General features: G+C 35.8%; 2 protein-coding genes and 1 pseudogene across 7 annotated transcripts in view; all 3 read right to left on the reverse strand.

Moving 5' to 3' along the window:
- Positions 1-427: 427 nt before the first annotated feature.
- Positions 428-8510, reverse strand: LOC106661616. Of its 2 annotated transcripts, none has more exons than XM_024225584.1 (13): positions 8328-8510; positions 3785-3845; positions 3648-3711; positions 3439-3579; positions 3195-3377; positions 3064-3134; positions 2662-2824; positions 2422-2607; positions 2035-2181; positions 1887-1962; positions 1688-1825; positions 936-1208; positions 428-873 (listed from the first exon to the last, which is right to left on the reverse strand). In XM_024225584.1, exons 1-13 carry the CDS (start codon positions 8395-8397, stop codon positions 779-781), a joined length of 1668 nt encoding a protein of 555 aa, XP_024081352.1. In that variant the 5' UTR covers positions 8398-8510; the 3' UTR covers positions 428-778. The 2 variants fall into 2 exon arrangements, with proteins under 2 accessions (XP_024081352.1, XP_014240623.1); XM_014385137.2 differs by having other exon boundaries at positions 3648-3720; positions 8328-8509.
- Positions 8511-11570: 3060 nt separating this feature from the next.
- LOC106661452 (MICAL-like protein 1) overlaps positions 11571-23856 on the reverse strand; it is a 53689-nt gene continuing 41403 nt past the window's right edge. For 2 of the 5 annotated variants that reach the window (XM_014384852.2, XM_014384854.2), the window contains exons 5-12: positions 19058-20226; positions 18831-18987; positions 18232-18772; positions 17949-18173; positions 17778-17880; positions 15265-15390; positions 15084-15199; positions 11571-11781 (exon numbers count right to left, since the gene is read on the reverse strand). In XM_014384852.2, the coding sequence (XP_014240338.1) occupies positions 11609-11781; positions 15084-15199; positions 15265-15390; positions 17778-17880; positions 17949-18173; positions 18232-18772; positions 18831-18987; positions 19058-20226 (2610 nt within the window). In that variant the 3' untranslated portion in view covers positions 11571-11608. Of the gene's footprint in view, positions 11782-14918; positions 15001-15083; positions 15200-15264; positions 15391-17777; positions 17881-17948; positions 18174-18231; positions 18773-18830; positions 18988-19057; positions 20227-23856 lie in introns of all 5 variants that reach the window. The other 3 variants (XR_002909984.1, XR_001339735.2, XM_014384855.2) reach the window with 3 other exon arrangements.
- LOC106661454 lies at positions 16610-17374 on the reverse strand (annotated as a pseudogene).

A 23856-nucleotide genomic window follows, 5' to 3' on the forward strand; every position in this document is an offset into this window, starting at 1 on the left:
AGGCCCTCCAGCATCCATTGTAACCAGTAGAAATTCGCCGAACTGCAGGAAACTACAATATTTTTCACTTTTTTCCATTCGCACACAGCGTCGGAGTCCTGCCAGCCGGGCCCTCTCTTCTTGATCCTGACCAGCCCCGGCAGTCCTGTCCTCTGCTTGTTATACAGGAGCTTTTGATCTTCCACCATCATTGCCTAGCTTTTTGGTGTGCACAACCTTTTCAATCGGACCCCCCATTTCTTATCTGTTTCATTGTCTCATTAGAATTTTTTTCCCCTTTTTATACTTATATTTTGACAAGGGACAATTTTTAGGGATGAGGCGTCAATGGACAAAGTACATACACATTCTTTTCACTTTTCATTATAAAAATAATAATAAAACAATCATAATAATAACATATATTTGTAAAAAGTTGACTGCTATATGCAATTAAAAAAAAAAAAAAAAAAAAAAAAATTACAACGTTAATGGTAGAGACTGTACTGACCCCGTTTGTGGACCCTTTAGGATTTACTTACCTGTAAGGGGCGATATCACAGCTCGCATATCGGAAATTAAAAATTCAATCATTAACACACTCTTATCATGGCAACAAAATTTAACAATTGATATTTACCACAAAAAAATTGCTCATATTTTTCTGAAATAATTGGAAAAAATAAAATAAAAGATAAACTTAAAGAGCAATGGAGAACATAAAAATAAAAAGTATGACCTAGAGCCCGTTAAATTAAATCCTGTACAATTTCTTTGATTTGACGATGACCGGATGAAACTAATATGTCTTCGTGAGATACGACTGGCTGACGTTGTCAACTCTGTCCTTCCTCTGTAGTTCGCTCTTCTCTCTCTCCTCTTCCATTTTAATGCCTGCGAATGAAAAATTTGTTTTAAAAATACGTCCGAAAATAGAATAATAAAGTCGAACGAACGTTTTTCTATCTCAGGAGGAAGCTTCGACATCGAGACGAAATGTTCGAGGTCGAAACTGTTCAACTCTTTCACTATGGACTTGTACTGGCTCGACGGCTTTATGCTTTCCCAGAATAGCTTGATGAAAAACGTGGCCAGGCTTATCTGCGCCTCGGCCCTACCAGCGACTTCGAGCACGGGGCAGTTTGACCAGTTTTCCCTCCAATCGAGAAATGCGATGTATGATATGGTATTGGTAACATGAAGGATATCGCAGACTTCTTCCAAAAGACCTGAAATTTTTTAAGATTAATATTATTTTAAAAAAAAACACTTTCATGGATTGTAGTTTAAAGTGGTAATTTTATTATTGTTGCAATTTAAATTGCTGTTAATCCTATTTATAATCAACTACTAAGTGGTTAGGGAATTTCTTATATTGTCATGCTAGAAAACAGGGGCCAGAACGGTTACGGCACTGACATAGCATCCATTACTATAAGATAAAGGTCCCAGGTTCAAATCCACGGCCCTGAATCACAAATGGGCTTTTTTTTCAAAAAAAAAAAAAAAATGCTTTAATAAAAAAATTGATGTTAATTTATGTTTTATTTAAATTCTCTACTAAACAAACACAAAAGAAATCTGACAAATAAACCACACCCTAAATTTAAGAATTTAGTGATTTTTTACACTTTTCCGGCAGTCAAAAAGTAAAATAAATAATTCAAAAGCGATTAATATAGTTTGATTTTAAACTGTTACAATTTACCTTTGGGGTTTTTCATTTCTGTCACTACGACCGATTGAACGGCATACATGGCGGCGAGCTCCGCTTGTCTCGAGTTGATATATTTTTTCAACAAGTCGACGTGCTGCGTGAAAATTGTTTTATTCAGAGAATTCCCTTCTGAAATATTAAAGACAACAATCTGCATATTTTTATTTTTTAATATACTTGGAAATTATACCTATCGAGTATCTCAGTACAGCTTTTGTTATTGAATAGACGAACCACGTTTTTCTACCGACAAAATTTGCCCTTTCCTAAAATAAAAAAAAATAAATTAGAGCTGAAATGGATATTAACATTAAAAAAATAAAGAAATAAAGCCATACCCAATCACAGATTGTTTTATATGCGTTATCATTTAAACTAAGTAGTTTAAGAATTTCACTTTCTGTATTAACGACAATTGGCTCTTTTGTTATCACTGTGATTTTGTTGTTCCAAAGCAGCCTTGGTTTCTTCGCCTTCACCTGGTCCTAAACAAATATAAAAGTTTTTTTTTTTTTGGCGTTATGAACTATGCATATTAGCCATGTGACTATTCGTATATGTGTTCAAATTGGGGGGGGGGGTTATTGTGAAAAAAGGGCCAGAGGCGACGGTGGGAATCGAACCCACGACCGCGGCGTGAGAGTCTCTCATGCTAACCACTCGGCTACCGCGGTCCCCATATAAAAGTTAAAATATAAAATATACAAAATTAATTCAGCATTTACGTTTTCTTTGATGATCTCGATAAAACTGAGGGGAGACGATCTCGAACTCATGATGCGCGGGATCCACCCGCCGTCCCTCAGGTCGAGCAGATTCATAAGCATGAATCTAAGACGGTGTGGGAGGCCTTGCTCTTTCTGCGAAAGGTGGAAAATCCTATCCCAAGTTGCGCACCAGTCAGCTTGAAACTAAAAAAAAAATTTTTTTTTACTGCGTGATCATTTTTACATTAAGACGCTTACCTCTGTCTCCAGTACTGCGATTTCCAACTCTTTTCCAGTAACGGTAAGAAGAACAGTAAGACCTTCTATGGATTTATCAGTAACGTCTTGTTCCAATTTTTTTATATACTGAAATACGTCCCTAACACCAGTCATTCCGGCCTTAAAAAGATCACCTAAAAATCTTCAACACATTTTTTTTAAATTAAATATATGCTATTAAAAAGAAAAAAAAATGGCTGTGGCTGAAAAAATACAATATTTGCTGTCCAAATAAGCATAAATCTCAAATGTAGCACTGGGAATTGAAGCGAATATGATTGTACGAGGCAGAAACTATGGTGACTTAACATCAGCCAATTTATTTATTTCTATTTATTTACAAGAGAAGCCAAAACTTGCTTGGGATAATAATAAAAATACCTTGCAACACCGACAAGCCTTCTCTTTTTCATCGCCTCTTTAGTCTTTAGTTCCAAAAGTTCATTTTCAGACTGAAAATGTTTTTTAAAAGTGTAAACAGAAGGAAATTTATGTTTTTAAAATTGTTTTACCGGTTGTTCGTATGAAAACCAATTCAAAGAGCTGCGAGCGAAGCAGAACATGTTGAAGCACTCGTCTAAAACAACGGCACCGAAGTTGAATATTGTTTCGTCCTCGACTTCAAGAAGTTCGACACTTTTCAAGGCGGTGCAGACGTGCGCGTAAAGAATGGAATTTTGTTCCTCATCGATCGCCTTATGAGAAGAAAAAAATAAAAAAACACTTGATTTTTTTATAAATATAATTGTCGATTACTTTCTGGACGAGCTCCCGTACAAAAATTTGCATTAAATGGCTACTGTGGACCGGCAGGTAATCTTGAATCTCCATGAGCTGAATGTAAAAATTATCGGGCGCCAATTTATTCAAAGCGCCCCTTAACTTTTTCAGCCTGTTCTGGAAACGTAAATGAACTGTATGTAGTCACACATGACAAAAATAATTAACTTTGTCTTTAACAGTACCTGTGCTATTCTATCGTCTTCGGACAGGTTGTCAAAAGTGAGTTGCTGGTTGTTTTGTCGATTACTGCCGAAACTTGAAATTAATAAAAGATTTTTAACACATCTATGAGGTTAAAGTTTCAAAAATTTTAAATTACCTTTCATATGAATCGGAATCAGCCACATCCAGTTCTTCCAACAATTCGCACAGACTAATTCCTATTATAAAATCATGTATTAGAAATAATCCCTAAATATATAAACTCAATTTTATAAGTCATTAATATAGTAATTACAAAACTCTACAAATAATCAAAATCAGGGTTGATCCTGTGCTTCATATTCCACTGTCACCCTACACCCAAAATATGTATAGTAATGTATACAAATAATCTGAGTTAAGGATGCTGACAATGGGAAAAAATGGGTAAAGGTTCGGCCTGATTATCCTTTCAGGAATAGATGGGGATAATTAGGGAAAGGAAAGCCAAATTGTTGAAGAATTAGACTATGTAGAAATGTTTGGTGTGTGCAATGTGATGATTGTTGTATATGTTATATGTTTTGTGCGATGTGATGATGGTATATGGCTGCAACTGAGTTTACATGTGTCTGTTCTGTAATTGATGCTGTGTCTATCCCTGTTGATGTAAACCGTTTCTAAAAAGTAATGTTTATGTTTGTTTTGTTCTGTGTGTAATATTTTTAGATTGTTGAAGTCGAAATAGTGTTGGTATTCAAAATGGTGGGTGTGTAGGATTTTGTTTGGGTTGTTGCATAGATTTATAAATAATCTGACCCAGGGTTGATAGGGTACCACCATCAACCTGGACACAAACTTCATAAATAATGGTGTGGTGTTTAGTGACAGTTTAGTGAAAACGAATTTATATAATGCTAGAAATTTCAGGTTCAAAGTACTCATACTCACTCAAAGTGTCTGTTTTCTGTGTAGATGTGTCATTCTTGTGTGTCGTTCTGAGAGTGCCAGTGAAATATTGATGTTTTATGTCTACATACGTTGGATTTTGAAGGGGGTGGGGAAGGAAGTTGGGATAGAAAGACATTTTTATATGAAGAATCGGCTTCTTTGAGGTGAAGAGCCGATGACGGGAAAAAATGGCTAATGGTTCGGCCTGATTATCCTTTCAGGAATAGATGGGGATAATTAGGGAAAGGAAAGCCAAATTGTTGAAGAATTAGACAATGTAGAAATGTTTGTAGTGTGAAATGTGATGATTGTTTTATATGTTATATTATATGTTTTGTGTGATGTGATGATGATATACGTATGTTATCGATGTTGAATTTGATTAATGATATTGACATAGCTGCGACTGAATTTACATGTATCTGTTCTGTAATTGATGCTGTGTCTATCCCTGTTGATGTAAACCATTTCTAAAAAGTTACGTTTATGTTTGTTTTGTTCTGTGTGTAATATTTTTAGATTGTTGAAGTCGAAATAGTGTTGGTATTCAAAATGGTGGGTGTGTAGGATTTTGTATGGGTTTTTGCATAGATTAATAAATAAATAATCTGACCCAGGGTTGATAGGGTACCACCATCAACCTGGACACAAACTTCATAAATAATGTGTGATGTTTAGTGACAGTTTAGTGAAAAAGAATATATATAATGCTAGAAATTTTAGGTTCAAAGTACTCATACTCACTCAAAGCATCTGTTTTCTGTGTAGATGTGCCGTTCTTGTGTGTCGTGCTGAGAGTGCCAGTGAAATACTGATGTTTTATGTCTATATACATTGGATTTTGAAGGAGGTGTGGAAGGAAGTTGGGATAGAAAGACATTTTTATATGAAGAGTTGGCTTCTTTGAGGTGAAGAGCCGATGACGGGAAAAAATGGCTAATGGTTCGGCCTGATTATCCTTTCAGGAACAGATGGGGATAATTAGGGAAAGGAAAGCCAAATTGTTGAAGAATTAGACAATGTAGAAATGTTTGTAGTGTGAAATGTGATGATTGTTTTATATGTTATATTATATGTTTTGTGTGATGTGATGATGGTATGTGGCTGCGACTGAGTTTACATGTGTCTGTTCTGTAATTGATGCTGTGTTTATCCCTGTTGATGTAAACCAGTGGTTCCCAAACTTTTTTGACCCATGGACCCGTTTTTATAGCCAAAACTTGCCCACGGACCCCTAAGTGAAAAAGCTACACAAATCCATAGTACAAAAATTACAAATTAAAAAAAAAAATTGTTGAAGAAGTATTTATTGAAATTATAAGTTTTCTTTAAAATAAAATTTAAAAAAAATTAACAACTTGATGAATGTGATGAGATGTTATAAATGCATTTATGTACGGCTCAATGTTTGTGAGTAGCAACTGCAAATCCCCACAAACACTAATTTCTAGTCTTCACTAATAGTGTACTGTTTTCTGGGCTTTGCAATCAATAAAGAAATGTTGTGAGAAACACGCAATATATCTTCATCTTGCTTAGATGTTGTCCCTATGAGTTGTTGCAATGAAGGTGTTTTCAAATATTTTTCTTTGACTGTTTGAAGAAATGTTAAATCCTTATCTTTTCATCCCTATGGAGTTTTATTAAATGCTCCTTAAGCTTGGAAGGTTTCATTGAATCATTTGACATACTTTTATTACATAGAAGACATAGGTAAAGTACTATTTCCTGATAATGAAATAAATCCATATTTCAAACACAGTATTGTTAGCATTTTTTCTTCGGCTCACTCATACCGTTATTTGTTGAAAAGGGCACAAATGATATAAGAAAATGTGTATATCAAATGTGCAACAAACAACACTATTACTGCTTAACACAGAAAACAAAACAGTGAGTACAAATAATTTGATTGAATCTAAATTTTTTTGGCATAAATTCATTTTTTTCACATCCTAATGTATTTGTAAAATTTAAACAATGTTTATAAATCCCAGGCCGTGAAGATGATCTCAATAAAGATCGAAACTTTAGCAATAAAGAAAATGTTTTTCTAAAACCTACGTCACACCAGACCGCATCTCACGATCACCAATCATTATTACCACACATTATTTATCAAGTTTGTATCCAGGGTGATGGTGTAATATCGAGTACCCTACACCGGGGCTTCCCAAACTGTGGTCCGTCGACCCTAACTAGGGGGTCTGTGGTGAACTTCGAGAAAAAGTAATAATTACAAGAGTAAATATAAAAAAATTGAATAAATAAAATCAAAAACTAATTAGAATGAGTACTGAAATTGAAAGCTTTTATTTTGTAGCAGCAGTATTCTCCTTAGACATGCTTTAGTTATGAAACAAAAGCCAGCCTCTTTTAAGAAAGTTTTGGATGAGTCTGTTCAAATTATTATATCTCGAAGGACTCATCAATAATCTAAACCTAACTAACAGACTGTTTAGAGTCAAACAAGAAGATCAGTATTCAAAATCTACCATCTCCAAAGAATCAATTTTCTTATTCGTTAGCAATACGGTTACAGTTACAAGTTATAGCAGTTACTTAGTCTTATCAGTTCTCATACTCGTTACCGTTACAGTTCTCATAACTCGTTACTATACTGCTAATTTCCCTAATAATAAAAATGGATCACAATTTTATTATTATTCTTTTTTTTTTAATGTTTTTCTGAAACCTACATCACACCATACATATCAATCACACCAGACCGCATCTCACGTTTTCTAAATAAATATCGATTAACAGTCACTAATCACCCACACTTTATTATTTTTTCTTAAGCCTTGCACGGACCCCCTTGACATTGTTCAGGGTCCCCCAAATCCATTTTGATTTTTCACGGACCCCCTGAATGATAGAGTTCCCCTTAGGGACCACTTTAGGAACCACTGATGTAAACCATTTCTAAAAAGTTACGTTTATGTTTGTTTTGTTCTGTGCGTAATATTTTTGGATTGTTGAAGTCGAAATAGTGTTGGTATTCAAAATGGTGGGTGTGTAGGATTTTGTTTGGATTTTTTGCATAGATTCAGTAAGATTCGGCCTGATTATCCTTTCAGAAATAGATGGGGATAATTAGGGAAAAGAAAGCCAAAAATTGTTGAAGTATTAGACTTGTTGAAGTTGAAACAGCGTTGGTATTCAAAATGGTGGGTAGCCAGTGCTGTAGAATTTTGTTTGGGTTTTTTGCATAGATTTATAAATAATCTGACCCAGGGTCAGATAGGGTACTCGATATTACACCACCATCCTGCATACAAACTTAATAAATAATCTGAGTTAGGATTGAGAGTTACAGTACTTAATATTTTCCCATTATTCTATACACAACTACAAATAATCCGGCTTACGGTACTCAATATTGAGTGCTAAATTGACATTTCACACCAAAACATCCTACAATGTTATCATAGTTATCATGTAGATAAGGATCCTCCTAGTGTAAAACAATCCTATTTGTGTACTTAAATTAGCCAAATTAAAAAACTCAAAAACATTTCAGTACAATAAATGCTCAAATAAAAGCTGTTTAGTATTTATTAAGGAAAATAAAATACTATTCAATTAAGTTTTTTTCCCGAACTTTGGTTCATTTAATATCAAAAGGGGCAAACTTAGATAGTAATATAAACTTATCTCCTCGGACACGAAGTTAAAATTACATTAATAAAGATGAAAATAATTAAATTTTTGGATGAGACAAAAGGGGGGCGAACGTCGTAGTGGCAATTTGCAAAAAATGTTGTCACCTCTTTTCCTCTTTATTTCTTCCAGGCTCTCTCCGGGCTTTATCGAGTAGAACTTTTTCATGTTGTGCATCTCGCCGAATCGGAAAAACTTCTTCCAGGGAAAGGAAAAACAAAAAGAAAATCAACAAATAAACAGAGATGAGAAAACAACCGAGTCAACTGCTGGGCAGCGGTTATCTGTCAAGTTGGCCCTCCCAGACCAGGACTCTCACGGGATTCCCTGGTATTTGTTTTAAAACAGAAAAAATGAAAAGAAAATATCATTTTTACTTTTATAACAAATTAAAAAAGCGTTAATTAATTCTATAATTCACTTTTTACAAGTATGTCAAGGCGTTGGACATATTTACTGCAATTTTGGAAAATTCTTATACAGGACAAAAAAAGCTTGTTGTTTTTCTTATTATGAAGAATATTTAGTTGTTTCTTAAGAAATATAAACTAAGATTCAATTTAAAATATTGTTTTTCACGTTGTTTTATACTTATTATTATTATTTTGCCTTGCCCATTTAGGTATATGGCCATGTCCCTCTTATTCTTTTTTATGGTATTATATTTCATTTTATTTAGTATATATATCATTTCTTGTTATTATTTTGATTTGATTAAATTTCTATTTTGTTTCTACCCATAAATACACTCATGGTGTTGACTATTTTTTTTTTCACCCTGGCCAGCAGGATAGTTCACTTGTGTGTAAGGGGGATGCCGTTATTCACTAGGATTTTTATGAATTCCTCTCTTCCCTCTGAAATGCAAGTACAAGACAGTAGAATATAATCAGCATCGTTTGTCGATTGCATTCACATGTCGGGGTTTGTCACATACCTAGCCTGTACAAGTAGACAATTGTGGCCTGATAATATACTGATTATTGATGTAAGTAGCCTTCTTGGTACATTAAGAGTTGATAACCAGACCATGGCCATTACGATGGTTGGATGCTTATGTACATGTAGATGTATTAGCCGGGGTGTATATTGTACCGCACCCCTTAAGAGCTAATGTATCCTTCATTCTGTGCTTAAAGCACACTAGTAAGTCCTAGTTCATCAAGAAACTTGATTACCAGGCTTGGTTTCAAATGTTGGATCTCTTCTACATTATATATCCAAAGCACTTCCTCCTGCAGGCAAGTGTAGTAGCACAGTTTGTTAATAGGTGTGTTAGTGTCTCCTCTGCCTCTTTGCAGAATTTGCACATGCCGTGTTGGGTTATGCCTTCTTCAGATGACCATATAGTTTGCAGTGCCCTGTGAAGTATTCTGTAAGGATTCATAGTTTTTTCCTGATTCTTTTAATACATTCTGTGACATGTTTCCTTCCAAAGTTTGTTCGGAGGTTCTTGGATTGTTTGTGTCCATTGTACCCTCATTTTCTTTTTATCCTTCTGTCTGAGGTGCTCATTGATAATGTGCATTCCTATGCCACCCACAGAAGGAACCTTTTACCTTTGTTGTTGCCAATTTACTGTCGGCCCAGATAGTCCTAGTTGCGTCTTAAAGACTTGTGCTTAAGGCTAAGTTCTTCCTTTTACTCATATATTTAACACCTCATTAGCCACTGGGAATTTCCTGTCAATTTAGAAGACCTTTCTTCGTTAATCCAATTTATAAAAACAAAGCCAAATCTAATATTGAAAATTACTGTGGTATCGCTAAACTTTCCTCTAGTCACGATGTTTTCTATATTTCGACCTCAACAGTTTAACTTGATGATTTTTCCTTCTCGAAGGTGGGATAAAAGGTCATCTAAAAAAAAACAACAACCATTTTTTTTTTTCAATTCACACGTTCGGATTTATTTTAATCCTTCCTCAGGTGAGTTAACGCAGTGGTTAAAACAGTGGTCGTCAGTCATTAATATTTTGTAAGTTTTTTTTTTTGCAGACGATAAGAATCTCTCTAAGAATAAGTATAAAAATTACTTGTGATTCTTATTATTTTAATTAATTTATTGTTTTATGAGGGTTCGCAACAGCACAGGTTATATCAACCCTCAGGGTATCGTTATTTTTGAAAACAAGCCCATTTTGTAAGTACAGTGGAAACCCGTTTATCCAGACCCCAATTATCCGGACCTTTTTAAAAAAAATTCAAATTCAAATATGGGACCTTTATTTCGTTGTTTGAAATTCGTAAAGGCCGACAAATCGCCGTTCCAATAGTCGCATGATTGAAGAGGTCAGAGAGGCCACGTTTTTATGCTATTTTAAAAGACTAGAAATTGCTGTGTTGTTCGTATGTTCACTTCCATCGAAAAGATTCTTTTTATTTCATATATTTTTATTAGGTAATTTCTTATATATAATTTTTACACAAAATTCGTGTACAGACATAAACAAAAGTCAATAAAAAACTATTACTTCAAATATAACTAAGTTATTTTTAACTTATTACTAAGTTATTAAAGTCAAGTCTTGATATATGAGTAAAAGTGTACACTTTCGTATGTGTGTGTTTAAGTCCGTTTTTAAGATATGATCGTTATAAAATCACAAATTTTCGGATTATCCAGACAAGTCCTGGTCCCTTCAAGTGCAGATAAACAGATTTCTACTGTAGGTCGGGTTTGAATGCAGGGCTGCTTGATTCGAACCTTGGGCCTTTACCTTACAGTGATGAGCGCCGTTTCAACGCCTTAACCGTTGCGGTCACCTACATGGTTGTGATTCTTATTCTTCTTATTTTTATTACTGAACAGAACTTTCTCAAATAACTAATTCACACTAATAAACACAGACACTTTTTTTAAAAACTCATTATGCAAGTACAAGATATATTATCCTGCTTGTCAATTTTCAGCAAACTTTTCATTGTTATATTTGAAAATAATCAACTTTGTTTGTAAAACTATTATTACTTCAAAGTTAAGTAACAATGGGACTTTGTTCTGAAAAAAAAAGTATTAAAAGATTAATAAATGGTAAAAATTCACTAGATTGATTAGATAAGCTTGTCAGGACCAAACTGAGAAAAGGAATTTAAAAAAAATATATAAATATTTTTTAAAAATTAAACAAAATTTATTTCTTAATTTTACTCAGTCACATTTAGATTTTTTTAAACATTTAAAGGACTTGTATTAAATGACCAATAAAATAAATATTACAAAACATTGAATTGTAGGTATTAAAATACTGTACATACTGAATGATTTTCAAAAATCTCAAGTTACAACGATCCGATTTGAAAAATAACTAATATTCTTTAATTAACAAGGAAAAGGAAAAAAAACCAAAATCAGTGCGAAAATCACAACCGTTTATCACTACTCTTTATCACAAGTGTTTGTTCTTCAGATGGTGAAGCGTGTACCATTTTTTCTTCTTTTTAATCTCTTTCTCACTTTCGTCCAGGTCTTTGTCGAGATCGAGAGTTTTAAGGCTGTTCCGCTTGTCTTTTTTCTTTTTCTGCTTTTTAATCGGCTTCGATTGGACCTCTTGGCCGATATCTGTAACAAAATATAAAATTTATTGGATACTCGGAATGAAAGTATTTGGGGATTTAATTAGTTAATTAGAGTTTTCTATATGAATAATTTATAACAATAGTTAGGATTAATTTAATTAGAGGCATTCATAGTTTAATTACTCATATTTATCATACATACACTCACTTTGTTTACATTGGAATTAACCAAGTGTTACATTACAGCATGCAAGAATTGATTAAAATCATAAACCAGACCCAAATGGTTCAACTTTCACTGAATTCCAGACTTACACCCATTTTCTTTATACTGTCTACTACCTACTTAATTACCGCCCTTAAAAATTTTAAACAGGAAAAAGGTTAAATGTTGAAACAGCTAAGGTCCCGGGTACTACAAAAGGGCTTTTTTTTTTTCAAAAACACCTCTGTCCTGAGGGTTCATACAACCTCATAGTCGAAATATGAAAAAGGAATGAATTATGTAAGATAACGATAGATAATAAGGTAGTTTGATTTCTCAAGACTAAATTAAGTACAAAAGTAACCATTGGACAAATGAGAAAACGATGCAGAGCAAGCATTAGGCACCAAAGAAGGTATTTTGAACATTTTTTAAGTATTTTATTTCATTATAAAGAGATCTCACTTAATAATCTTCTCCTATCCTTTTTTCCGTTTATATCAATGATCTACCCGGCTCCATCCAGTCCGGTAACTATCACCTACATGCTGATGACTCCCAAATATACGTATCCTTCCACCCTTCCGATCTTCACTCGGCCATTCTCAACTAAACTCCATCAACGAATGGGCCCATAAAAATTCCCTAGTCCTCAATCCGTCCAAATCCACCGCCATAATTATCGGGTCCAGGCAACTAATCAATTCCTTCCCCATCATCCCACCTCTCATGCTAAATAACCATCCCATCCCCTTCTGCTCTTCGGTTAAAAACCTAGGAGTAGTCTTCGACCAAAACCTTTCCTGGCATTCTCACATTTCCCAAATTTCCCGCCATTCCATTGCCTCCCTCAACCTGTTTCGTCGGTCCTGGCTTCTCTTACCTTTCTCCACCCGCAAACTCCTTGTAGCTTCCCTTATACTTCCCTTCTTCGATTATAGCTGTTTGGCATACGGTGATCTCTCGGAGGGGGAGAACGCGCGATTGAAGAGTATTATCAATTGTTGCGTAAGATTTGTGTACGGCACCCCACGGGGATCCCGGGTGTCGGGGTTGTATTCCCAACTTTCCTGGCTATTCCCCTCACAGAATTTCCTAGGTTGCTTTCTTTTCCAGTCCATCCACACTCGTCATCCTCCTTACATCCATCCAATCCCTCCAATTCAAGTCCTCACATCTCACTCGTAAGACCCGCTCATCCCCAATCGACCTTATCCTTCCGCAACATACAACCCATACCTTCGAAAGATCATTTCTGATCTGAGCCCCTAAACTCTGGAACTCCCTTCCCCTTTCTATTCGTCACGCTGCCTCCTTTTCCTCCTTTAAATCCCACCTGTATAATCACCTCCTCCGTTAACATTTGTTATTTTTGTTTAATATTCTCATAATTTTTTCTTCTGTCCTGCCTTATTGGTATACATTGTGCCAAGATTTCTATCTTTTTTTTTTTTTTTACTTTTAACTTCATAAAAGGAACTTCTTTTATTTATTTCATGTAAATTATTCTTAGGGGACACCAGTCCCAGAATAAAGTTATTTTTCTTCTTCTTCTTAATCTTATATAATTCATTCCTTTGTTTAAATACTGCATCATCAACAAAGCTGTTTAAAATTTTCAAATTCGCACAATTCACTCCTATTTGGTATGCGTTAAATTTACACATTTACTTACTTTTTAACATTCCAGATTGATTTTACTGTTGAAAGGATGACATTTTTGGAACTTAGAATACACCATAAGAAAGTTTATTAAATTAAGAAATTTTTATGATGTTTGGCACACCAATTTTGTTGATAAACAGTTATTTTTGGACATTTAATATACAGGGTGTCCCAGTTCCTTCTGACGAAACTCAGGGAATCGATTCTACTCTTCGTTTGGAGCAAAAAATGCTCAGGAGAAAATTTTTGGAAAGTTCTCTATTTTGAAGATATTCGTCAATTTAGGTTTTTTCAACTTTTCACTACCTTACCACATAAAAACGCTTACAACTTCCAAAATGTTGAGACTACAATAAATCCAATTGCACCATTTGAAAGAACGCTAAATTTGCTGTAAGATACTTCTATTTGCAATAATCTGAATGACATAAAATTAAGTAAGTTGATGTCCGAGTGGATCGAGGTCACGATAGCTCAAGTGGTAGATCAGCGGCGTATCTAGCCGAAGATCGTGGGTTCAAATCCCGCTCGTGCCATTAACTTTTTTTCATCTCAACTAAAAATCTTAATTAAATGTAAAATAGAGAACTTTCCGAAAATTTTCTCCTGAGCCCTTTTTGCTTCAAACGAAGAGTAGAATCGATTCCCTGAGTTTCGTCAGAAGGAATTGGGACACCCTGTATAATATTTAATAATTCTTTGTATTGGGTTGAATTAATAAACATACAGTGGCATTTGATAAGATTAAAAATAGTTCCTTCTTATAGAAAATTTAATGGAGAATTCAAAAATGTGGTTAAAAATTGGAACAGGTGCTCTAGAACTTGAAAAAATGCCAATTTATGGTTTAAGGTTGGAATTTTTAGAAAAAAAAGAAAAAAAAAGTAAAAATTCATAACTTCTGACCGGATTGAGATGGAACAGTTCGGTTGGTTGCATTTTACTCTATTTAAGATGTACTATAACCCAATTTTTTTTTCTTCGGTTTTATGCTGGACCACTCAATACATTTATATTGATACTCTGAACCCATCTGGCACTAATACAAAGTGTGAAAGTTTCACCAAATTGGTTCAGTAGTTTTTTTAGTTTAGATTTCTTTTTCTTCAGAATCATTGCTGCGGTGGAAAATACATAAATGGACGACGTAAATAAAATAAATCTTATTATAAGACCAACGCCACCGGTGACCCCATGGGAAAAAGAAATTACATGCAAATGAAAAATTTATCAATAGTTTTCAAAATTAATTATTACATTTATCTGCCGTATTTACACAAGCTTTACTTTGAATAAATAATCATAAAAACCTCATATTGTCGATGAATTATAATTGCCATTTTATGACGTCATAAACGGTTAATACACATGCTTAAAGAGGAGCAATTAAACCTGTTAAAATTGAATTTATGAATGTTAATGTATTTTATTAGTCGGTTATTAAGTGAAACAGTTAGATAGTTGTCAAACCTTACTTTGAGTGAATATACCTAGGGATAAGCTGATGCTTTTATCCTCTTCGGCTTCGCGCAGTCTGTCCATTTCTAGACACTGAACGATCGCATCCCTCCTTTCTACCACTTCGACTAGCCTGCAATGTAAATTTTGAAATTTTGATAAATTGATTTAAGAAAAAAAATTATAAATAAGCGTCACCTCTGAATTAATTGTTCTTCGGTTTCTTTGTCCGAATCAGTTTTGTTGACTTCAGGCCTCGCCATAAGGCACCTGATTTGATATTCTAGCTCGGCGTGCTCTTCTTCTAGGTTATGCTGACGCCTCCTGTAAATAACAACGCTCAGTTCAAATATTCCAAAATACTCAAGTGTAAATGGAAATTTTATAATCTCGTGTAAATTAAAAAAACAATATACATCGTGGTCAGGCTCGCCGTATTAAAAAAAAAAGAAAAAAAATTCAGGCCTATTCTACACAAGCGCCCAAAATGTGGTATTTGGCCTCCTGCCTCTTGTTTTTAATGGTTTTTATACAGAGCATTTGAAACGCATGCTATGAAATGCAATGCAGTTAGTTTCAAAATGAACCCTTTTCAGGTAGAATGTGTTACAGGGATTTTAATGTTGAAGCAACTTGGGAGAAAAAATTTTGGATTTCTGTCCAACAATTTGCCTTCGCTTGTTTATTTGAATATTCCTTTGAACTAATTGCATAAATAGGTGGTCGTAACTCTACTTTGCAAATGAATTTCTCGGAGTCGAACATCACCACATAAACATGTCATCAATATCAAGTTTTTCCCCACATCCTTATCCCAACACACCAACATATTCCAAGCCTTCAACACTCAAAACTTTAGCCTTATTGTTCAGATTTGCAAGGGCAAGACTTTGAACTGACTGAATTTGCTTCCCCGGGAAGTATGTTCTGTTTCCTTAAAGGCTTGTTTCAGGTCCTGTAATCGGAGTTTTTGAAAATGACCTCAATCATCTAATTTTCTTCCCTCTTCCTTTTCTTTTTCATCTTTTTTACTATTATTATTGCTCTTATTAGAGGTATTTTACTATGTTTATAAATTCACTAGTTTTCGTGGTCCGCTTGACCAATTAATATCTTTCAATTAATTAAGGTTTTTTGTTGAGATAAAAAAGTCAGTGTCACGAGCGGGATTTGAACCCACGATCTTCGGCTAGATACGCCGCTGCTTTACCACTTGAGATATCATCACTTCGATCCACTCGGACACCAACTTCCCATCTCAACCTCACCTTTTGAATTTTCCCTCCTTTTTGCCATTTTTCAAATCTCATGTAACCTATTTGATTCTCGGCGACCAATGAAAAAATCAACATTTCTAGATGAAGTATACAGAATGTTACGTTACAACAAAAATCAAACACAATCTCTGCAAACAAAATAAAAGAAATATCGAGCAGAATTTATGACTCACGGGAATATAAGATTGTATTGCTTTATTGGACGCATACGAATGACTACTGTTGGGAAGCGCTGATGCCTGGTTGCCAGGGGGCGACCCCGAAGTCACACCTCCGCCTGCAGATGTTGCAACTAGATTTCCCATGCTTGGCTGCGACCTTCCGGAATTGGGTCCTCCTTGTGTCCTCCTGATGTTCTCTTCAGTGTAGTCCAATATCTTCCTCTTTGACAAGAGTTTGTAGACCTGCTGCTTGTCGTTCATTTTTCACTGCAATAAACGCTATTCCACCAACAATGGATCGCTGCAGGCCGGATTGGATATGCTGGAAAAAAGTATTTCCGCAGATTGTAGGGAATAAGAGCGCCCCGGTGAAAACCCTTGAGCAGCTCATTCTATCAGTCATGGGATTCTCTGTTATAGCACCTGACTCATTTCTCTTGGGTGCTGGAAGAAGGTAGTTCAAGATCAGCAGACTCGGTGATGTTTTTCTGAGAAAGAGGAGAAGTGAGTCCTCCCAGTGGAACATTTTGAGAACGATGAGGCTGATGGGTATAGTGGGTAATCCTGTAAGCAGGACGGCAGGTTCCATCCTTTCCATGAGCTGAGTAGCTTCTGCCTGGACGGCTACCTGCATAACTGTTACAGCTCCGTAAGTGACTGCAGTCCAATAGAGAGAACCGACAAGTATGCTGGCTGCGATGAAGGGGCACATTCTGTACATCAAGTCATCTGCTCTATCAAGTATGACAACTAAACTGTTTGCTTTCGGGAAATAAATAAGGTATTCTGTCTTGCACTGGGGGCAAATGACCTTCGACTAAAGCTCTCCGTGGCCTTTTCATTTGTTGCCGAGAATCCAATCCGATTACACGACATTTGAAAACTGGCAAAAAGGAGGGAAAATTCAAAAGGTGGGGTTGAGATGAGAAGTTAGTGCCTGAGGGGATTGAAGTCACGATAGCTCAAGTGGTAGAGCAGCGGCGTATCAAGCCGAAGGTCGTGGGTTCGAATCCCGCTTGTGACACTGACTTTTTTTTATCTAAACTTAAAACCTTAATTAATAGACAGTTCAACTTTAAACCGTGAATGACAGACCAATATTAATTTTACTTTACTCAGTCCAAAAGCCTAGCAGTACAATTTGCAGTATAATTCGGCCATTCTGGTAAGGCTATCCTCGCCGGGTGACCAAAATGATCAGTAATGACCAAATTAAAGTTCCATTATCCCGCAGAAAACACAAAGAAATCTCACAAGTATAACATATACTTACAAATACATCAACTCGGCTTGTTTCCTAAACAATTCGTTCTTTTCATTGACTAGTTCGAACAGCTGGAGGACTAATTCTTCCACGTAAGGAGATATACTTTCTTCTGAAATTTCAAGAAATGCAATTTAGAATATATTATTTTTCTGTTATTGTTATGAGTCAAGTCCTAACCTGTGTCAAACTTATCCCTGATTTTGTTTTCGAGAGCTACTCCTTGTCTTTCAAGACCTTGCTGTTTTATTTCAATGTCTTTCAGCTCTTGCTTTATGTTTTGAATGGGCATCGGTTTGACCGTCCGCCTCTTTGGCAGGGGCAGAGGCGGCGCTGGTGCTTTCTTCCTTCGCCACTGACCATGCGTGCTTTTATTAGGCGTTGTGAATGTTGCCCCTCTCTCTTCTGATAAAAAAATTAGTTAATTTTTGTTTAAATTTACAAAAAAAAAAATTAATATTACCTGATATCTTCTGATGTAAGTTGGCAAAGTCTTTACTTTGTTTTTCTGTTGGGGAATTAATGTCTTCTTGATAAGTCAGGCTGTCGACGTTAGACGTTGATGCTGAAGGAGTGGGCGATATGCTGCTCAATGTTACCTCGTTAGAAGATATTTCTAGTCTTCTGGGTTTGGGAGGAGGTGTTTGTGGTATAATAATTTTCTTCGAGTCGAACGCCGTATTTTCTTCGACCTCAGATGTCACAGATTCATCTAATGTACATTTCATATCGCCCGATTCCAAAGGCTCATCTGTGGATTTTCTTTTACTCTCTTCGTTTTCTTTATTTTGTGCGTCTGCCATAGCCGATATCTTCTCGGCGATGTTGGAAATTTCTGTGGTGATCTCGTCATCCTGGATTCCTTTGACTGAGTTTTGATCGCTGCTTAAAATGGATTGTGAATCTTCGGATGCCTTAGAAGAAACTTCTGTAGACAGCGAGAGTCTCGATGAACCTAAACTAGGAGGCAAAGGAGCTCTTTTGGTTTTCCTCGACCTAGGACTCTAAAAAGGCAAAATTGATTATTTTTATTGCATTCGTGTACGTGTGTGTATGACCTACAGTTAATGAAATACTGGGCGATACAGGAGGTGGAGGTGCAGGCCTCTTCTTCCTCGGTGAAGTATGAGATCCCATAGAAGACATAGAACATAAAGATCTCTGACTTCCTCTCCATTTAGTTCTAGGAAATGGCACTGGCGAAGAGTGAGTATTTCTTCTAAAAATGATATGAAATTATAATAAATCAAATCATAATTATGGATTGTTTTATTTGTAAATTTAACTACCTTGGCAATGGCACTGGAATTTGGGTATCGTCTTCTTCATCTGACCCAAACGGGTTTTGAGATGATGCTTTGTGGATTGGTGAAATGGCTTCGGCCAGTTTTTCTGGAGATTTTGATTTAATTTCTTCATCTTCAGTGTCAGAGTCAAACGGGTTTGTACTCGTCTTTGAATTTTCAACTGATTTTTCTTCTTCATCCTCATCGTCTCCGAACGGATTGAAACCGCTCGGATAATCAGATTCTTTTCCTCTCAATTTATCTTCAGCCGGCTCTTTCACTATTTCCACTGTCGGTGATTTCGAAGTGAATGAGCTTACATTTTCCTCGACGTTTATGGATACATTTATCGCCTCAATAATTTTATGGTTTTCTTGTGTTTCTGTATCGTCGCTTTTGATTTTTAAATCATCAGTATGTACAGTCAATGACTTGTTATCACCTAAAGAAGTGGGTTTATCTTCTAAAGTTTCTTTTAAATCTACCTTATCATCAGATTCGGTGACTACTTTATCCGAATCGATTTCTACGTCTGAACATATAACTTTATCTACCAAAATATTCACATTGTTATCTAAACTATTCCTATCGTTAACCTTACTATCGGTATGATTTAATTCAACACACAATGGAGAATCTTCATTCTTACAATCTACGTTTGTATGTACACTTTCTTCACTATTTTTTCTGAACTGATTTTGTGAACTAGAATCATCGTTATTAGAGAGATCATTCTTACTATCTTCTATGCTATTTACATCATCTGTGGTTTTGTTCTCACACCGGTTCAACTTGGCGTCGTCGGTGTCTTTATTGTAGGAATCAAACAACATTTTCCTCATAGCGACTAATGAAGATTTTTGGGAAGGAGTCGGTTCGATAGACTGGGGCCTTGTAAGATTTATGACCTGCTCGATCTGTTCTTCTTCTCGGATGCTTGGAATGACGATCGGCGGCTCTGCGGAGTGTTCCATGTCTTCATCCGGACAAGTCTCGCAGCAGTACTGACCGTCGTGGGTTTCGTAATAGTCGGCGGTGCTCAATTGTGCATTACAACGTGCGCAACGAAAACATGTTCTATGGTACAATTTCCCTTCTACACGGAGTCTCTGTGCTAAAAATACAGCGTGGTCACAAATGACACAAGGCTCCTTCCACGGTGGCGTTCCTTCCTGAAATCGAAACAGAAAATGTTCAAGTATTAAAACAAAATTTTGATAAAAGGTGATTGAGTGTTGCTTGAAGGTTTTATCAATAATGTAATTTTAATACAACTGCAAGCCAGCCCCTGTCTAAGCATAAGTTAGGAATATTTGTTATAAGTTAAAAATAGTTACAAGTAATATCAAACTCTTGTTGGAAATAAGGGTGTAGGTTTGACGGGTCACCCATTTGATAAGGAGCAAAAAGGCATTTCCCACAAACATGTAAGTCATAGAAACATGACTGCCGAATAATCTGTACACTACATAACGAAAGCCAAGGAGTTATTTAATGTAGGAAAGTTGTCGCAGATACATTCTTCCAGGTGTGGGACACCTCAAATTTGGGGTCATGTTATCCAGGATAGCGTTTACACTCTGTTGGAAGTACATCAGGTACTAGGAGGCTGTGTAATAGAAACTCCTGAGAATTATGAATCATTGCACAGACAACCCTTGCAAGAAGGAGTTGACCATCAGGTCGATCAATTTTGAGCTTTACCTTGCCTCCCTTACCCTTATTGGAAAATGAGTATAAAAGGGGATGATTAGAAAAGCAAAGTCAATCCAAGGACTCAATCAACTCAGGGACTCAGTAAAGACCAGTCAATACAAGGAGACTCAATCGACTCAGGAACTTAGTGAAGACCAGTCGATCCAAGAACTCAATCAACACAGGAACTTAGTCAAGACCAGTCGATCCAAGGACTCAATCAACTTGGGGACTCAGTCAACACCAGTCGATCCATGGACTCATCTACCCAGGGGCTCAGTCAACACCAGTTATCCAGGGACTCAATTGACTCAGGAACTTCAAGAACTCAATCAACACAGGAACTTAGTCAAGACCAGTCGATCCAAGGACTCAATCAACTTGGGGACTCAGTCAACACCAGTCGATCCATGGACACATCTACCCAGGGGCTCAGTCAACACCAGTCTATCCAGGGACTCAATTGACTCAGGAACTTAAGGACTCAATCAACTTTGGGACTCAGGCAAGACCAGTCGATCCATGGACTCATGAACTCAATCAACTGATCCAGCGTCTCAATCGACTCAAGGTCTCAGTGAAGACCAGTCGATACAAAAACTCAATTGACTCAGGAACTTAGTCAAGACCAGTCGATCCATGGACTCATCTACCCAGGGGCTCAGTCAAGACCAGATTATACAAAGACTCAATTGACTCAGACAAGACCAGTCAATCCAAGGACTCAATCAACTTGGGAACTCAGTCAAGACCAGTCGATCCAAGGACTCATGAACTCAATCAACTGATCCAGGGACTCAATCGACTCAAGGTCTCAGTGAAGATCAGTCGATACAAAAACTCAATCAACTTAGTCAAGACCAGTCGATCCAAGGACTCAGTCAACACCAGTCGATCTATGGACTCATCTACCCAGGGGCTCAGTCAAGACCAGATTATAAAAAGACTCAATTGACTCATGGACTCAGACAAGACCAGTTGATCCAAGGACTCAATCAACTCAGGGACACAGTCGAATAGGGCAGACTTTCGAGGATCAAGGAAGCTGCAGGAAAAAGATCCTGGAAGACGCTGAAGCTGATGTTGGCAAGTATTATTTGGGGTAAGTCCTATTGTGAACTAGGCTCATCTCCAGAGTTAGAGTTGTGTGGATTGATTTGTTTGACATTTTTTGCTACCATATGAAGACAGACTCTCATGATCTCTCTGGTTTGTTGTATTTTTAAAACTTATCTTCTCTCCACACAGAAAGTAGTTAAGAACGTATACTGGATGTTCTACGATCGCTTAGTGTTAAGCCCATAGAGCTTTGGGGCCTGATTACACGACAATAAAAATTAAAAATTAAAGTTGTGAGTGTTATTGCACATGTGTCCGGTCACACACTGGACAATCGCAAATAACTCCACCCTGCTGATGGTTGGGGGAAAAAAATTGCCTAACATCAAAACCAAGAAATGTAGGCTAGGCAGACTCAGTGCCAGTTCAAAAATAAAAATCCCAAACAAATAAAAATAAAAACAGTATTCAAGAATGAACGAGTGACCTGTAGTGTAAAGATGATGATTACGAAGGATCTAATAAGGGTCGACAGCTTAGCGACAACTCTAATTTGTACTGTTTGACCCTTGTATGACCCTTCATCATCATCTACTCGCAGTCTTGTTATTTAATGTTCAAAACCTAACATTTCCCTTTTACACAGTTAATTGATACAATCCTTTAAACCAAAGGATTGAACAATCTAAAATAATTAATTTAAACTTTAATTAGATCATCAAATTTGAAAGATCAATGAAAATTTAAGAAGCTTATCAAAATGTTACAAGGGGGGAACAAATATTTTTAGGAAAATAATCAATTTAAACGCTTAAACGAGCAAATTAAAGGCAGCACTAAAAAATTAAAAGAAAAATGAAACATTTCTGTTGAATTTTGTTAAATGACACTGGGCATACCCTCAGACTTTTGAATTGAAAAATGAAAAATTCACCCTGCTTGTGATGTAAGTTGTAAATGACTGTGACAGTCGTACGCTACTGAACTGGAAAATTTTACATATTCATATTTAATTTTAAAAAAAAGAAAAAATCCAGCTGTAAAAATTAAATTTGATAAAAACATACAGATGAAATTGGTCGGCCATTTATTTTTCGCTTAAAAATAAAAGTGGAAAGTGTTTGTGCATATTTATTTACGCTAGGATGTATCAGTTGATTAAAAGAGGTTTGTTACTTTTTATCGCAATGCCAATAAATAATAATGGTCGGAAAAAAAATTAACATGCAACTTTGCTCAATGTTATTCTGGATGTTTGTCAAATCGTTTCTAAATACTGTGCGTAGGCATATAGCAAAGGCGAGAGAGAAAAAAAAATTAATCTGCAGTTCTATCAAATTGTAACAAAGGAAATGCGACAAAAAATTATTTACTCAAAACCCGTCAATCCGAATGGGTGAATCTGTTGTGAATTGTTTCCAAACATTTCAGAACCATACAGTCATTCGTGTGGTCGCAGCATTGAAAATTAGGTGACTGAGGTAAAAGGGGGGTTCAAGGATAGGCCAGAGTACAAAGCCGACCTTACGTCAGTCTGTTTCATTGTGATAAAGCCCCACCTTTATTTTTTAAATATTCATTCTTATTATCTTATTTTTCCCCCTTTTGTTAAAAGTAAAACATTTTATTTTTCAAGAAAAATACAATTTATATTTATTTAAAGCTGAGTGAAGTGCCAAATCATTGAAGTTTTCTTAATGGATTTAATTGAATCTATAAAATTAAATTAAATCTGTACATATTTAACTAGTTTAATATATTGATTGTTTTCCTATAAAAATACAACTGCGAATTAATTGTAATGATAAAATTAATTGCCTGTGATCCTCGCAGTTCAATATTTAACAAGTTTTTATAATTGTTACCTGGCTTTGATTTAAAAATTGTTTCAAGTCGAACAAGGCCGTGTTGCATTCACAATGCGTACTGTTAGTTCGCAGTCGACTGAGGATTCTAAAAAACTGATAGATTCCAACAGGATATGTTATGAAGGACAGGAAATAGTTTGTCTCAGGACAATAATGAACGTATCACAGCCCATGAATGAC

This window comes from Cimex lectularius, unplaced genomic scaffold (assembly GCF_000648675.2).
Source record: "Cimex lectularius strain Harlan isolate CLEC.00 unplaced genomic scaffold, Clec_2.1 scaffold16, whole genome shotgun sequence".
Lineage (NCBI taxonomy): Eukaryota > Metazoa > Arthropoda > Insecta > Hemiptera > Cimicidae > Cimex > Cimex lectularius.

Coding starts and splice junctions, on each gene's coding strand:
- LOC106661616 (XM_014385137.2), bottom strand. CDS start 8,397: ATGCACAACATGAAAAAGTTCTACTCGATAAAGCCCGGAGAGAGCCTG. Junction 2,825..3,063: donor AGGCTTGTCGGTGTTGCAAG/GTATTTTTATTA, acceptor AATGTGTTGAAG/ATTTTTAGGTGATCTTTTTA. Junction 1,209..1,687: donor AGAAATGAAAAACCCCAAAG/GTAAATTGTAAC, acceptor AAAAAATTTCAG/GTCTTTTGGAAGAAGTCTGC.